General features: G+C 36.6%; 1 protein-coding gene across 5 annotated transcripts in view; it reads right to left on the bottom strand.

The window, feature by feature from the left end:
- Nucleotides 1–3,205: 3,205 nt before the first annotated feature.
- Nucleotides 3,206–16,744, bottom strand: part of Tmem168 (transmembrane protein 168) — a 47,931-nt gene continuing 34,392 nt past the window's right edge. For all 5 annotated transcript variants that reach the window (XM_045160524.1, XM_045160525.1, XM_004671589.3 and 2 more), the window contains one exon: nucleotides 3,206–7,537. In XM_045160524.1, coding sequence (XP_045016459.1) covers nucleotides 6,990–7,537 — 548 coding nt within the window. In that variant the 3' untranslated portion in view covers nucleotides 3,206–6,989. The remainder of the gene's footprint in view (nucleotides 7,538–16,744) is intronic.

A 16,744-nucleotide genomic window follows, 5' to 3' on the forward strand; every position in this document is an offset into this window, starting at 1 on the left:
CAAGCCTCGAACCGGGGTCCGTAGGCTTCACAGGCAAGCGCTTAACCGCTAAGCCATCTCTCCAGCCCAAACAGTTACTTTTCAATTACACTTCCTGCATGCTGACCATTCATTATATCAGGCACATTTCTCTTTGAGTCTCCAGCTATACTTCTCTGCCCCTGCACATTCTCTGTACTATCTTCACTAAATCCCTAACACTCTTCTATGGCTTTTGTACTGTTGTCCCTGAGCTGAACATTTTCACTCAGCCCAGCTCCTGAATGGTATTTAAGCTTGCTTGGTTTTCATTTGTTTGTCTTCAAGGAGCTGAGCCTTGGCTCTTTGCTCCTTGCACATGGAATTTCTTCTGGGACCTCATATCAAAGTTACAGGCCCCTCCTGTCCAGGATTAAGGCAACAGTGCAATTACCTATCATTCTAGCTCCTTCGAGCTCTTAGTTTTTCTCCAGCCCATAACTATGGCTTAAGCTAGTGGTCTTGATGCATTTCACGGTTCCACAACTGAGTTTAACCCTCTATTTGTGATCTATTCCAGATTAGCCTGGACTTCACCCCATACCAGTTCCGACAGCTTGGTTGCACCTCCATCTATAATAATCACTTCTATAAACAAGTTTGGACTCTTGAGTGCAGCAGAGTGCCAAACTTATTCCTTGACTGTTTCTCAGGGATAAGAAGTTACCTGTGTTTCAGGTTGTATTGGCAAAGGCTCACTTTTTCATAGTTAGTGAGTCTGCCTCTCAGAATACACCTGAAAGTCTGGCATCCTGAAAAGCATACTGATTTTACAAGTTCTATATATCTTAGGCATCAAATTCATGGTACTACAGAATACAAAGTATTTTGACTGACGTCATTTAGCAACAGATACAGAGGTGTCTCTGTATCCAAGAACTCCTGAGGGTCCTGGCAGGCCCAAACTTCAAGTATAGTGGCACTTCTGGAAAGGAGCTGGCTGGTTCTATTAGAAGGATAACACAATCCCCTTCTTTGTGGAGCTGCTCCACTGCTCATGTTTGAGTTGGATGACTCAGGTCTGTGTTGTATTACTTAAAAAGTTCAGGTGTGGAAGTAGGGAACAGTCCCTCCACTATGGAATGTGGGTTCACTTTTAACAAAGAATTACCTTATCTCTGGGATCCAGTTACTAAATGTAATGTAATGGGAACAATGTTGCAAAATAACTTGCAGGGCCCCTGATCTTTATGAATTGGCAAGCCTCCCTTTTAGGACAGACCATGGAAAAACTATTTAGTACCTTACCAATGCTACTCTTGTTTCACTGGCCACTCTGCTGAACATCTCTAGAGTCAAGTGGCCAACAAACAGAAACATCAAACAGTGCATGGTTTGTAAGCAGGCTGTCCATTTTACCCCTGGACATCACAGTTTCTATCTTATTTTCAACACCACCTAGATAATGTTACCCTGTGTTAGTAAAGCTTAGGTGGCAAGTTCTTACATCTAAACTGAAATAGGCCATGATGTTGCAAAGCTTTGTGAGCCAAGCCTAGCCCTCTAGAGCTGGCTCCCCACCAGATATAAGGCTCTCCCCTCCACCTGCTATGCTCCTTCCACATCTACATGTTGTCTTGGGAAGCATGACACAAAAATCCATGCATTCAAGCTGTTACACTCATTAATTACTGTTAATGCTTGTTTTGCACTCTGAGCATCTCTACTGAATGTACAACTGTGATTCAGACATAATACAGGAAACCCCTTCTTATACCAGATTTACCTCACAGCAGTCAATCCCCCCTGCCAAGGTGACTCATGTGTTGCTTTATCTATGACTCATGTATTTTTGAGATCAGCATGTTTTTACCTACATGGAACTATTTTTTAAATTGTATGGCATTTCCTGAGACAAATAGTTCTCAATAACAAAAAATGTAAATGACTGAAATGGAGAAGGGCTAAAACACAAAGACAGGTCTGAATACACTAAGAGGAAGAACATACCTTTTAATCATATACATTACATAGAGGACAACAGGGCTTGAGACAGGAGAAAAGAATTGCTAAGTTATGACAATAACTGGTTGAGGAAATGGTGAAAGCTTCATAAGGAATGAAAACATGGGACTCTATGAAATAACAGAATTGGTAGAGTTATGGGATGTACGTATAAAGAAGTAAAGTAAAGCTGTCATTTTTGTTTGAATAAGAGTGGTGACATTCACACGTATATGGCTGAGGATAAAGTAACTCAAGAGGGTAAGGTGGGGCTCTGAGATTTTATGAAATGCCACATGTGTTCAAAGTGCCAGAGAGACAAATGACCAAGGCAGACATTTAAGAGTAAACAACAAACTGCAACAGAAGTCCCAAATGTTGTTAATGTTACTAACCACAGGTGATGGAATGAGCATTGGCGCCTCCAAGCTAACATCTTTCCTAAAGAAAGAAGAGCTGGCAAAACTTAGGTGAATTCAGAGAAGTAGCAGGAAAACCAAGAATAGTATTGTAGAAGCCAAAGATGAAAAAAACAGAGAAGCAAAGTAGTTGACAATGCTACAGAGATCAAACAAGGTAATGTCTACGCATATGGAGGTTATGGCTGAGTCACCAGGAATGTCAGCAAAGAAAGCTGTAGGTGGAACTCAAGTGGCCATGGACATAAGATATAATGAACACTGGAAAATTGGAGACTAAGTGAGAAATCCTCTCAATATTCTTTCCATATACATAAAAGATATAAATTAGGAGAACTAGAAAGTAGTGGTTACAAGACCAGCGACAGCACTGAGTCTAGGACAATTTGGGTCTCACAATGGCTTGAGATCAGTCATTTTGGATTAAGACATGTTAAGTACATCTAATGCCTCAGTTTCTTCATTTACAAAGTGAAGTCTATATACCATTAAAGGTGGTTAAGGAGATTTAATTAAATCAAGAGTAAAAAGCGCTTAGTACAGTACATAGTTAACAGTAGACAACTGCCATGTTCATTTTTAATTATGTTGGGTAAGTTCTTTTATATGGAAAGGAAGAATATTGAAGAACCTAGAAATATTATAAACTACATTTAAATGACATCTACCTGAAATTCTGTAGATATACACAAAAAATGATTTGTTTAGTGAAAATTCATTGTGCTATTTATATTCCAAGCCATAAAACCTTTAAAATAATATTCTGCATGGAATATCATTAGTTTCCAATATTATACCCAACAAATGACACACCACAAGATTAAAACTGTTTGAAGTGTTATGCTTTATATTAAAAACTAACGCAATGTTGCTCAGTAATACATTAGTATGTATTTTAATATAAAAATAGTTTTATTTAACATAAACATTGTTTGTCTAGGAAGAAACACCCTATACCTGGCATACTGTTAAACATTTGGAATCAATTCACCTTCTTTAAGTCTGGATGAAAATAACAACAAAGTCTACTAAAATGGTCTGAACCTACAAGTACCAGCTGCTTTCAATCAAACCAGTGTGAGAGAGGTTTTCCTTTTCTAATCTTGACATAACTTATTCCACTTCAAATATAAGATCTCTTCCACTCACTTGCTTAACAAAGTTCTTGGGAAAAAGCCACTTAAATAAAATTATAAAGAAAATCTAGCATACACCTTTAATCCCAGAAACTCGGGAGGCAGAGGTAGGAGGATTGCCATGAGTTCAAGGCCACCCTGAGACTCCATAGTGAATTCCAGGTCAGCCTGGGCTAGAGTGAGACCCTACCTCAAAAAACCAAAAAAAAAAAAATCTAATTTATAATCAAGCCATCTTAATTTCTCTTTTAGATTCTAAATTCATCCACTCAGTGAAAGATATTTATTTATGCTTTCTGTTGTGGACAAAACATACTTTTAAGTAATCGTGTGCAGAAAGGCCAAGATGCACAAGCTTTCCCTAAGAGATGAAGACTGGTGGTTCCCAGTAGAACCTCACATAAACACTCTTAGATATAACTCCTTTGAACGCTTACTTTCATTTACTTGTGCCTAATCACACTCTATGTATTAAACATTTCTTTTGGCAAACACAGTAATAATCCATCACCTGTGGAAAGATGTGAGCATATCTACAGAGAAATGAAGAGCTCTGCAAGTAAAAGAACACACCTTACAAAGCTGTGCCCAGACAGCAAGCCAATAAAGTTACATGCAGATCTAAAGAACCAACTCACAAATCCACCCACTCAATGCGTTTAAAAATGTAGTATTTTCAATAGCATATAACTTATGAATCACTGATTACAAATTACTAAAACAGATCTTTTCTATAGAATTTTGAAAGAAAGCAAGATGGAACTCTATGGAAAGATAAATTTCAACTTGCCTTTTTTTTTTTTTTTTTTTTCCTTTTGAGGTAGCTTAAGCTAACCCTGAATCAACTATGTACTCTCAGGGTGACCTCAAACTCACAGCAATCTTCCTGAGCGCTGAGATTAAAGGCATGCACCACCATGCCTGGCAAATTTCAAGTTTCCTAGTGAAAAGTTTAGAACAAAAACAAAATAAATAACTAGTAAAGCAATTTATTTACTTGTTTGGAGACAGGTTCTTGCTATGTAGTCCAGGCTCATCTTGAACTCATGATCCTACTGTTTCTACCTCTGGGATGTAATGATTACCTGGCTAAGAAAAATATTTGAATGAAATAGCAGCATAACTGAAAAGTACTGAGTAGTGAAGGAACTTGGCTCCTGAATTTTCATACAATGGGATACACTTTTTAAAAGATGTTTTCACAGACTAGTACTTTTGTGATTTTAACAAGGTACCATGTAGGGAAACAAATATTATTGCAAATTATGTAAAATATCTCCATATTTCCTTTTTCAATACAATAGTAAAAAGTTTTGCCCTAATTCTTTTTAACAATAAAATCCTTTGCAATAACATACTAAATAGCAATTACATACACATAATCTCACCATTGATATCTGCTTTAAAATTTTTAGACCAAAGTAAGCACTTTTAATAGTATCTTTCTTATAAAATTTCTTCCTATATAGTATCTGTTATTGTTTTTAAATTGGCAGCTTTAATATTTTTTCCTAAAGACTAATTTGTAGTTTTCGTTTATGTACAGAAATTCACCCAAGTAAATGGTCTATAACTTTTTAATTATCTCAAATTACATTTTTATCCCAAAGACCTTTTTGGATTATTTTTACATTAAATACACATACACACACTCACAAACACACACACACCTTATGTCTGTAAAATTATCTGCTATTTTTTAAATGTAATTTTAGTATTAATTTAACATTTCATAAAGAATCTAAAATATACTTTTATATTTGGCCTTCTGAGAGTGAAAAGAGATGCTTTACTTAAGCTGATTTGGTAACTATTAGCTGAGAAATGTAAAAGAAGATTTTACTGAATATTAACTGTTTTAAGAAGCTATAAACTAATTTTTTAGCACACAGATTTTCTAATAAAACAATCATGAAACATTGTGCTGTTTCATTTGAGTGATGGTTAATATAAGCAATCAAATGTAAAATTTCAAAACAGTCTTCCACCAGACATGAACTCTAAAACATAGTCATTTAGAATGTCTTCTACTTTTAACATACTAAAATAGTAACGTTTAATTGCATATTAAATGAAAAATAATTTTTTAACAAAATTTTATTCAAAGAATTAGGAAAACCATATTCAAACCATAGAAAACAGTCAGGCTGTAACAGTGCTGCATAGATAGTGGTGTACAAGTTCCCTGATGTTGTGACTTCTTCCTAACTAAAGCTGCAGTATTTACGCCAACAGTAGGAAACAGTAGTGGCATCATCTCCTTTCTGAGGCTGGACTAATGGTGTGAAATCACATCATTTGAACAACAAAAATTAGATTTATCTCCAAATTCACTCATATGTCCCTATTAGCTTTCAAAAATGAAAATTTAGAATGTAAAGAGAATCAGAAGGAAATAAGAAGTGAATTACCTCTTAGGAAATACTCTGATGAGTGCCGACTTTATGCTGAGAAAATACTGACTTAAGATTTAAAAATTACAACCATACCTTTATGCTTATCTAAAATTACCAGCATGAATACTTTACATAATACAATACAGGTATGCAAGAAAAAAAAATGGCCTCTTATAATCCTTTGACCTTCAATAGAAAAAAGGTTATTTCAATTAGGGAGTTGAAAATTAATTTTCATGGCAGAATATTAACTCCACAGAGATCAAAGTGTTTTCTCAAACTTAGACTGAATTGGTCAATGAGAAATTGCTAAATATCTTATTAAAAAGAAAGGCAATTTACTAGGAAAGGATGTATGACTGGAAATACTATTCCTTAAGAAAACATTGTTACCCTGAGAAAGACTCTTAAAATAGTGTTTACAGAGGGCCTCACCAATGCAAGAAGGAACAATTTGTAGGCTCTAACCTCTTACGGTTGCATCTAAGATGCAACTGGGGCTTCTCTGCTATACTGGTCACAGGTCACAACCAAGACATTTGAATGAGAAGGGAATTTGCATTCATTATGAACAGACTTCTTCCTTTTCTAAGACTTTATACTTTTGCAAATGGTCTGAGTCCAACATTATTGTTCACAAAAAAGAATCTTTGATTAAGTAAATTGGTAGTTTTCTTAAAATAGTAAACAAAGTTGCCTAGTCTATAGTTTCAAATGTATGCCTAGAAAATAAGGCATTAGTAATTCTTCATTGGCCATTGCAGAACATAGACAATGCTTCCTTCTTTCTACTCAGGGGCAAATGCAAACATTTTGAAAGTGCATTGCTAGTTTTAAAATATTTTATACATTTGCAGTCAGCATTTATGACTCCTTATATACTTTTAGTATAAAATAATGCTTATCCCCAATATCTTACATGTCCCATAATTACTTGAAAAAAGACAAAGTGATAGCAACTACAAAAGGAGCAAGATATTTTCTACAAAAAAAAAAAAAATACAGCATACAAAATAATGGCAAGTGAGTGCTATATGGTAACATGAACTCTCAATAACACCCCCATAGTGTCCAAATTAAGATTTGACAAGTTTAAAACCTTGTCCTGTGTCCAGCACAGTAGGAAGAAACCAACTCATTTTTAATCTTTTCAAGCACCTAAAACAAGATTTGCAGATCCAAAAAAGGTTCAGACCACATAACCAGTTTGCCAAATGTACAAGTGGATATGTAATACGAGGAAAGTGTAACATCCAGTGCTTGGCTACATCACTTCCTGTTGGCAAGTGCAGAGTATAGTCACTCCACCGTTTTGACACACCATACACTGCTTTCACAGTTCTGCCCTTTTCAGTCCAACAGATGTTATTGCTGGAGTTGCAGTTGTATTCAACCCAATCTTTTGTAAAGTCACCTAGCTGTGGTGGGTCGGCTTCTTCAATATCCACTGTCTTTGCAAGCTCTGCTCCCTGGACTGCTATATACTGGTCATTAATCTTTCTCACTTCTTTTACCCAGGGCACTGAATTCTCACAGTCTAACATGATAATAAGCCTGGAACAGAAGGAACCATTCTTCTCTCTCCACCATTCTAAAAGTGTGTCAAGACGTAGTATATCTCCACCTGTGGACAAGAAAAAATTCAATATATGGTCATTTCTGACACCCCTCATTTCTGTAAATTTTAGAATATGTAGACAAAAAAGATGAAAGGAACTTTCAAAGTACATTTTCAGAAAATATTTTAAAAACAGATTTTGACTCCATGTCCAAAAAAATTACCTTTATATAACTTACATTAAAAATGCTATGATAACTGAAGAAAAATGCTTTATATACAAATTTTTTTTGAATGCAATTAGCACACCTCATGTACTGAATACGACGTCTTAGCAACACAGTGCATCCTTGAGCATTAGTGTCTACATCCATGACCATGAGGCTGGCTAGGAGCTGCAGCTGGCTGACACTGACTGGCATTCCAAAAGTTATCACATTGCATATTACTATCATGGTAAAAGAATAAAATGTGAAGGCGGCTTTTTATTGATTATATGTGCTTTTGCACCAGAGAAAAATTCAAAAGCACTAAGTTGAACTCCTGAAAATGGAGACTACATTTAAATTTAAAATAATAAAATTTAAATTTATACAGAAAAGCAAATGCACTAAACAAGAATAGCACTACAGCTCGTGGGCTAAATGCAACCTGCCACCTGTTTTTCATAATCTAAGAATTAAGAATTGGTTTTACATTGCATAATTAGTTTGGCATATCTTTGTGATTGGGTAAGAGAAGAGTAATTGTGTCCTAATAGTCTGTTTGTGCCTACTTTTACAGCTGCAGTGGCAAGATCAATCCTACAGCTGAAAATGTAAAAGGCTCAAAATACCTAGCGCTAGATAGACATAAGTTTACTGAGGCTGGAGAAATGGCTCAGTAGTTAGGACCCTACTTACAAAGCCTGGTGGCCTAGGTTCATTTCTCCAGTACCACACAGGGCCAGATGCACAAAGTGGAGCATGCATCTGAAGTTCTTTTATAGCACAGTAAGAGGCCCTGGCATGCCCTTTCTCAACCTTTCTTCCTCTCTCTCTTTCTCCATGCAAATAAATAAAATATTACTGAAAAAAAGAATAAGTTTGCTGACCCCTGTTCTGTATCACAGGAAAACCAATGTTTCCTTACCTTCCTAAGTAGGCATTGACTAAATGCAAAAACTTACAATATTACTTGTATCAGAGTTTAAAATGTACTATAGCCAAAAAATTTAAAAGGTTAAAGAAAAAACACAGAAAGATCTAAAGTGAACACATTTCTAAACTTGAAACCTGCCTTACAGTCAGTAGGTTTTATATCTGGCTCACTGTGGAATTTTTTTGTAGTAATTTAGATTTATAAGGCTGATGTAATAAAATAGCATTTATTTTAATAACTGGAGGTATTTTTTGTTAGAGAAGATTTTATTAGTTTCTATTTTCAAATTTTATAGATGAGACCTTACATATTGAATTCTGGGTATTACCCTTATACAACTAGAAAAAAATAACATTTCTAAACTAGTATCAGTATTAATTTTTATATAATGCCAATTCAACATGGTAAACTGAGATACCTTTTTCTCAAAGTTGATAGGACAACTAAAGTTTCCAAAACTTTAAATTTATAAATTATGTTATAAAGACTTAATAGTAACAGTGTGTTACACTTTAATAGTGCCACAGACTTTCTTAATTCTGTAGTCACCTGAACACAAGGAGAGATATCAGCACCTACCATGAGAAAGAGAGACAGATAGAGGGGAAGGGAAAGAGCAGAAGGGAGGGAGGGAGGAAGGAAAGGAATGTTCAATCAGTAGATCACTTTTAGAGTATGTCCATTTACTCTCCCAATTTTTTTTATTTTCTTATTTTTTGGTTTTTTGTTTTTGTTGTTCAAGTTAGGGTCTCACTCTAGCTCAGGTTGACCTGGAATTCACTATGTAGTCTCCAGGTGGCCTCAAACTCATGGTGATCCTCCTACCTCTGCCTCTCGAGTGCTGGGATAAAATGCAAGTACACCATGCCCGGCACTACTTTCCTGATTCTTAAACATGGAAGATATTTTCTTTAAATTTATTTATTCATAAACATGGAACATCTTTCTACTTATGTCTTCTTCAATTCCTTTCTTCACTGTTTTGTAATTTCAGTACAGAGGCTTTTTCTGTCCTTTTTAGGCTTTTTTCAGATTTTCTTTTATTTTGCTGTATGTGTGTGTTTAAGCTTTGAACATGGGATTGCTTTCCTGGTTACTTCACTACAGACACAAAGAAGAGCAACTATATTTTATATGTTGATCTGTATTATGACACTGTTGAATCCATCAGTTCCAACAGTCTTCTGGGATTTTTAGGGTATTCTAAGGATAGAAGGTGAGGAAATTTCATGCCATGCTTCAACTTTATACCTCAGGCAGTCTGTCTCACTTCCCCTCTCCTAGTCCTGTCTCTGCCTCACCAATACATGGAGATAATCATTCAATTCCAGGAATCTACCCCAAGGATAGAACAGAAGTAGAGAGAACTTATACACACAAAGATCTTTTTCCCATTGATATTTAAGGGAATATACAATCTGAAACAGGGAGAATAGAAAGAAAAATTTTTATGAGAAAATGTCATTTTATTAGAGATAAAGCCTGACACAGCTTATCTACACACAGTTTAACAGTAGGTATTGTTGGTGTTTGGGATTTTTGCTTTTCCAACAACAATAACAACAACAAAATACTTTTCAAAATTTTCTAAGATTTTTTACATCAAGCCTGTTACTTTTAGAATTCAAACAGTTTCAAATGAGAGGGAGTTAGGTAGCTTTTTTAGGTAGTTTAGGGTTAATGGGCCCCGAAAATAAAAAGCAGAAATATCCTTAAGTCTTCCCTTGCAATCTCTACTTTACTACAGATCAGAGAAGAATCTCTCCTCTCCTTAGACTAAAGAAAAGAAGTATAACCAAACTCAAAGTAATAGATCAAAGCCTAAAAACAAGAGACAAACAGGGAAATCTGCTCTTCCTCTTACCACAAAGCATGCCTCACTTCTTATCCTTGCTGTTGTTTGGTCCTTCCGTTCTGCCTGTCTATACTCAGGATGAAAACTCATTCCTCGCATGGACCCAAGAATACACACAGAATAGTAATCAGACTAACACTGGGTTTGTGGATTCTTGCCCACTTCCAGCATTTCTGGCCTTCCATAGTGGGTATTTCCTCTCCAAAGAGAAGACTGGAACCAATAACAAATATATACTGGAACCAGGAAAGAGTTAGCATTCCTGCTTTAATTCCGGTTACTTGATGGGATGTTTCTCAATGGCCTATCAACATGACCAGGAACAAACAGGGAAACAGAAAGAGCATTCCAAGAGGCCAACAAAGCCCTACTAAGGTATGTTAGCCCCATCTCCAGCTAGTTCTTGCTGCATAATAAGGAAGAATAATTCTAGATATCAGGATGGTTACTTCCAAACCTGTGATATATATATATGTGGACGACTCCAACCAAAGGTTGTTTAAATCAAAAGGCTCCATTATACTGGGAACAAAGAACCAACACTAGCTCAAAATATTCCAGTAATGTTTGTTACCTAGGATGGATTCCTTCAGACTTAGGCCAAAATAATACCCTCCAAACATCAAAATAGTTTGCTACTAAATGTGTCCTGAGGCAAAAATTACACTGGGTATCCCCTAATGGGCACCCAACGGCTCTGTGGTGCCAACCTTTGGCCCAGGATAGATTGGAAAGTGCATTCTGGGATTGCCTTAAATACAAGGGTGACAAGGAAAAACCTTAAGAGTGCTCAGCCAATTTACCAGTTTTAAAACTCTGATGGAGTAGGAATGGTTTTCAACTGTATGATGATTTAGTTTCAGTTTTTATTTCATCAACTGACTTAAGATATGTCATCTGGTACATAGAAAGTTTCCCTGAATAGCCCCCAAATTTTAAATGACACAGCTGAGGGAATCTCCCTTCTAAATGATAAGAAAGGCAATTACACAAACTCTCATGGCATTTGATATCCTCACAGTAGCCTAAGGTGGTATATGTGCCATTATAAAGGTTAAATGTGTATGTATTCCTGATAACTCCACTAACATATCATTTGCTTTACAAGACCCACAGGAACAGACCATGTCAGATACTACAGTGCCATTCAGGGAACAGTTCTGGCATTGGATCTCAGGTTTTTCAAGCTGGAAAAACATTATAATATAATCTTCAGTTTATTCTGTTGATATTTGGACCTTGTATAGTCAATTGCTTTTCACTTTATCTCTGCTGGCAGAGCAGTTTGGTCTACGGCAATCTAACTCCATCTATATAGGCCCCGTTAGCCACCCATACTGTTTCACCAATATTTTTAGAAGATGCTACCTTTTCAAAAATGGCTAAATAAATTCATAATTTCCATATCTCTAGAAATCAGTATATGACAAAGATTAAAAGCAATGATTAACATATCATTGCCTCCCATGACATCTGCAACTATTTCAGTATTTTTCAGTACATTCTACCCCAATTATCTTGTGTAAATGCTCATCAGGCATCAACAAAGATTTATAGCAGCATAAAGCCTTTACAATTATTCTTTCTTGTGTTCTGCCTTGCTTTCTTGTAGGTCCTATGCTGCATCTGGCTTTGGCCCAGATGCAAAGTGCTGACATACATCTCTGAAAAAAGCCATTAGATGCATTTCAACTGAGAATGCTTTTTAAGGACTTTGCTTATCTGTTATTATCTACATTTTATCATTTTTTTTTTCTTTCTCTCTTATAATTACAACATTTGTTTATTGGCCTAAAGCAAAAAGGTAAAAATACCAAGTTTCATATGATGAAACTCTACAAATGTAAAAATACCAACGTTTTAATAGTCCTGTGTGTAAAAGTATGTGATGAGAAGCAAACTGAGATTCATTTTCCCAAAGCAATATTTAGTTCTAGGTCTACCATTGTTAGCCCCAGTGAAATCTAGTCATGCTATTTCAAGGTTACTAGAAAGGTAATTTTTTGTTGTTGTTTATTTTGTTTTTCGAGGTAGGGTTTCGATCTAGCCCAGACTGACCTGGAATTCACCATGTATTCTCAGGGTGGCCTCAAACTTATGACAATCCTCCTACCTCTGGTGGAAGTAAAGGCACCGGCCTTTAGAAAGATGAATTTTGATAGCTTCCCAGAGTTTAAAGTTGTAACTTGAATTAGAATAGATTTTCCACAGGGATTGGGGTCAGTTCAATCTCAAGGCAGAATCAGTGCCAGAGGGCTATGTGTAAGGCAGGCCTGAACATTAGAAAAATGAATGCCTTGGGCTGAAGTCAAGGTGTTTGCCTGCAAAGCCAAAGGACTCAGGTTCAATTCCCCAGGATCCACATAAACCACATGCACAAAGTGGCATATATGTCTGGAGTCCACTTGCAGAGGCTGAAGGCCTTAGCACACCCATTCTCCCTCCCCCTCTCTGTCTGTCTCTCTATCTGCGTCTTTTTCCCTGTCTCTCTCAAGTAAAAATATTTATAAAAAGTGAATGCCTAGAGTTTATTTTTAAAATATTTGAAATACATTCTAAAATACTTAAGAAAATACAACCTTTTGGAAAAATATTTGTTTGGTATAAATTCTTCATGTAAATACACATGAAAACATCATTTAAAAATTATTTTCTTATGTAGCTGCATATGCTGGTGTGCACCCAGGTCCATTTAGGAAGCTGAGGTGGCATGGATCACTTGATTCCAAGAATTGAAGACAATTCTGGGCAACATAGCAAGACTCCTTTTAAAAATTATTAATTTCTCATAATATTTATTAACCAAAAAATTATACACATTTTCCCACTTGATTTGTGAAGCTTTTTTATAAACATCACAGTAAATTTTCAATAGCCTTTCTGTAAATATAGCAAATAAGACTTTTGAATTGATTTAAACTTTTTCTCTTGTGTTTTGAGTTGGAATACATAGAATGGCACATCTTAATGGAACTGAATTAGCTATGAATATTGTTTAATATAATGTGATTGAAAAACCTCAGTCAAGTACGTTGTTTTATAAACTATGCTTAAGTAGTTGGAATTGAACACATTCTTTTATATTCTACTTTTATGAAAATGGTTGATTTATGCTGACAAAATTTTTGTTCAGTGAGAGAATGCAACTTCTCTATCATCATGGTGGCCACATGAAACAGGTGGGCAAAATTTTTTCAAGAGTCCAGCAGACCTGGGCTTGACCATAGGTACTTACCACTTTCATCTTCCATTTTCTCCTCTGAAAAATGTAGGTGATGGTATCTATCTTAAAGGGTTTCATGTGAAAATGAAATCTGACATTGTTTACACAGTCCTGTACTAAGCACAGTAGCTTACACTTAAAAGGCATCCTTTAGCACACTTTTAATCCTAGCACTGAGGAGGAAGAGGTAGGTGGTTCACTGTGAGTTCAAGGCTAGCCTGAGATTACATAGTGAGCTCCAGCTTAGCCTTAGGTACAGTGAGACTCTACCTTGGAGGGAAAAATGTTTGGGGCTACAGAGATGGCTCAGCAATTAAGGCAGTTGCTTGCAAAGCCTGATGGCCCAGATTTAATTCCCCAATACCCACATAAAGCCAAATGCAAAGAGTGGCACATGCCTCTGGAGTTCATTTGCAGTGGCAAAAGGCCCTGACACACTCATATTCATATTTTCTCTTTGTCTCTTAAGTTTCATATTTTCCTCTCTGTCTCTAAGTTTGTAAATAAATGAATATTTTTTAAAAAGGTGTCAACTGCTTACCTCTACTCCTCCTACACAGCCATCATGTTATTTAATATTTCTCCAGAAAATATTTCATATGGTATTTTTATTCATGATAAAACTTCAGATATAAGTCTGGCATGAAGTGAGATCATGCTGGCCTAAAAATCATCTCTAGTTTAACTCTGAGCTTGTATCCTTTTGGCATTCTTGAGATGGGAGGTATTTGTGTCCTTATCTGCTTCTTTTACATTAGTATGTACATCACAGACTTTCTCATCAGTTAAACAAATACTTGAATGGCAGCATAGGAACCACGCCAAAGCAGTCTAGGGGAGAAAAAGCCAAAAAAAACAAAAAAACAAAAAACACCACTCTGCACAATACACTCTTCTACTAAAAACTAGGGGCATAAGAAATTACCAAGGGCAGCAGAGAAGTAGGTGAGATCCAGAGCATCCAGAGCCCACATAGGCAGGCAGAAGCAGCTCCAGCAGGGGCAGCACCAGGAAGGCAGAGCCACAGCTGCCAGGCTCAGCTTGAGCCACAGAAAAAAGCCAGGTGAGGGGATTTTCCACTCACACCAGAGCTCTTTGCAAACTCAAGAAACGTGAAGGGAGAATGGCAGTGAACAACGAAGGAGCAGATCACAAGGTAGAGGATCATGCAGACCAGCGGGAGAAATAGAGCCACCATCCTCAGCCTCCCCTCCCCCACCTCCAGCTCAAGTGCCAACAAGCACCAGAGACCAGGGTAAGGGAGATCACAGCATCCAGCACCAGTGAACAGAGCAGAGATCCAATGACTCACCCAGCCAGCCTATGTGAACCCATAGTGCACCAAAGAGGGACTCAAACAGGAGCCCAGCATAACTGAGACCAAAATCATCCCAAAAGGTAATTGGGATTGAAACAGGTCAGTACCCACCAAATAAGCCTGGTATATAGGCCTGAGCTGGAAGTGCTAATTGTACCTTCCATACCAGGATAAATTATAGGTTAAATCTGATGGATGGTCAGATTTGCCATTCTGAAATAAGCTATATTTTGGGCTTGTTATTTGTTGCTTCTTGATTTATAGTGCCTTTGTTTCCTCTTCTGTTGTACATTAGGGAAGAGTCTCACTTGGTCACAAACTGACTTGGAACCCTTAACAGATCAGAAATATTAACCTCCTTGTTGACAGGATTAAGGGTGTAGGGCACCATACACCTTAAGGTACAATGATATTGTTAGAGGATCTGGTTGTCATAATATCTACTCTTGCATAAATACTCTGTGCTGTTTATCATTGAAAGTATACATTGTTTAGTTAAATTTTAGAATATGCCTGTATTTTGTTCCACTCAGCCTACTTGAATACTCTCATAGCAGGCAAACTCAACATCAAATTCATTTGGAATCACAAAAAATCTTAAATATCTAAAATAATACTGAGCAACAAAAATAAGGCTGGTGGTATCACCATTCCTGATTTTAACCTATACTACTGAGCCCTAGTAACAAAAATATCATGGTACTGGCACAAAAGCAGACATGTAGATCAGTGGAACAGAATAGAGGTGCCAGATGTAAGTCCAGGTAGCTATAGCCACCTGATATTCGATAAAAATGCCCAAAATACTCATTGGAGAAAAGACAGCCTCTTCAGCAAATGGTGCTGGGAAAACTAGGTATGTATCTGTAGAAGGATCAAAAGAGATTCTTTTCTCTCTCCATGCACAATAATTAAATCCAAATGGATTAAAGACCTTAACATCAGACCTGAAACTCTGAAACTGCCAGAGGAAAAAGTAAGGGAAACCCTTCAACATATTGGTCTTGGCAAAGACTTTCTGAATATAACCCCAATTGCTCAGGCAATAAAACCACAGATTAGCTGGTGGGACCTCATGAAATTACCAAGATTTTGTACAGCAAAGGATACTGTGAATAAAGCAAAGAGGAAACCTACAAAATGGGGAAAAAAATATTTGCCAGCTATACATCTGATAGAGGATTAATATCTAGGATATACAAAGAACTCAAAAAATTAAATAATAAGAAATCAGCCAAGCATGGTGGTGCACACCTTTAATCCCAGCACTCAGGAGGCAGAGGTAGGAGGATTGCCATGAGTTCAAGGTCACCTGAGACTACATAGTTAATTCCAGGTCATCCTGTGCCAGAGTGAGACCCTACCAAAAAAAAAAAAAAAGAAAAGAAAAGAAATCAAACAAGCCAATTAAAAAATGGGCTATGGAACTAAATAAAGTTCTCAAAAGAAGAAATACAGATGGAATATAAGCATCTGATAAAAATATTCTACATCCCTAGTCATCAGGGAAATGCACATTAAAACTGCATTGAGATTCCATCTCACTCCTGTCAGATTGGCTACCAACATGAAAACAAATGATCATAAATGCCGGCGAGGATGTAGAAAAAGAGGAACCCTTCTACACTGTTGGTGGGAATGCAATCTGGTCCGGCCATCATGGAAATCAGTGTGGAGGTGCCTAAGACAGCTAAAAATAGATCTACCATATGACTCAGCAAATACTTGACAGAAACC

The sequence above is a fragment of the Jaculus jaculus genome, chromosome 10, assembly GCF_020740685.1.
Source record: "Jaculus jaculus isolate mJacJac1 chromosome 10, mJacJac1.mat.Y.cur, whole genome shotgun sequence".
Classification (NCBI taxonomy): domain Eukaryota; kingdom Metazoa; phylum Chordata; class Mammalia; order Rodentia; family Dipodidae; genus Jaculus; species Jaculus jaculus.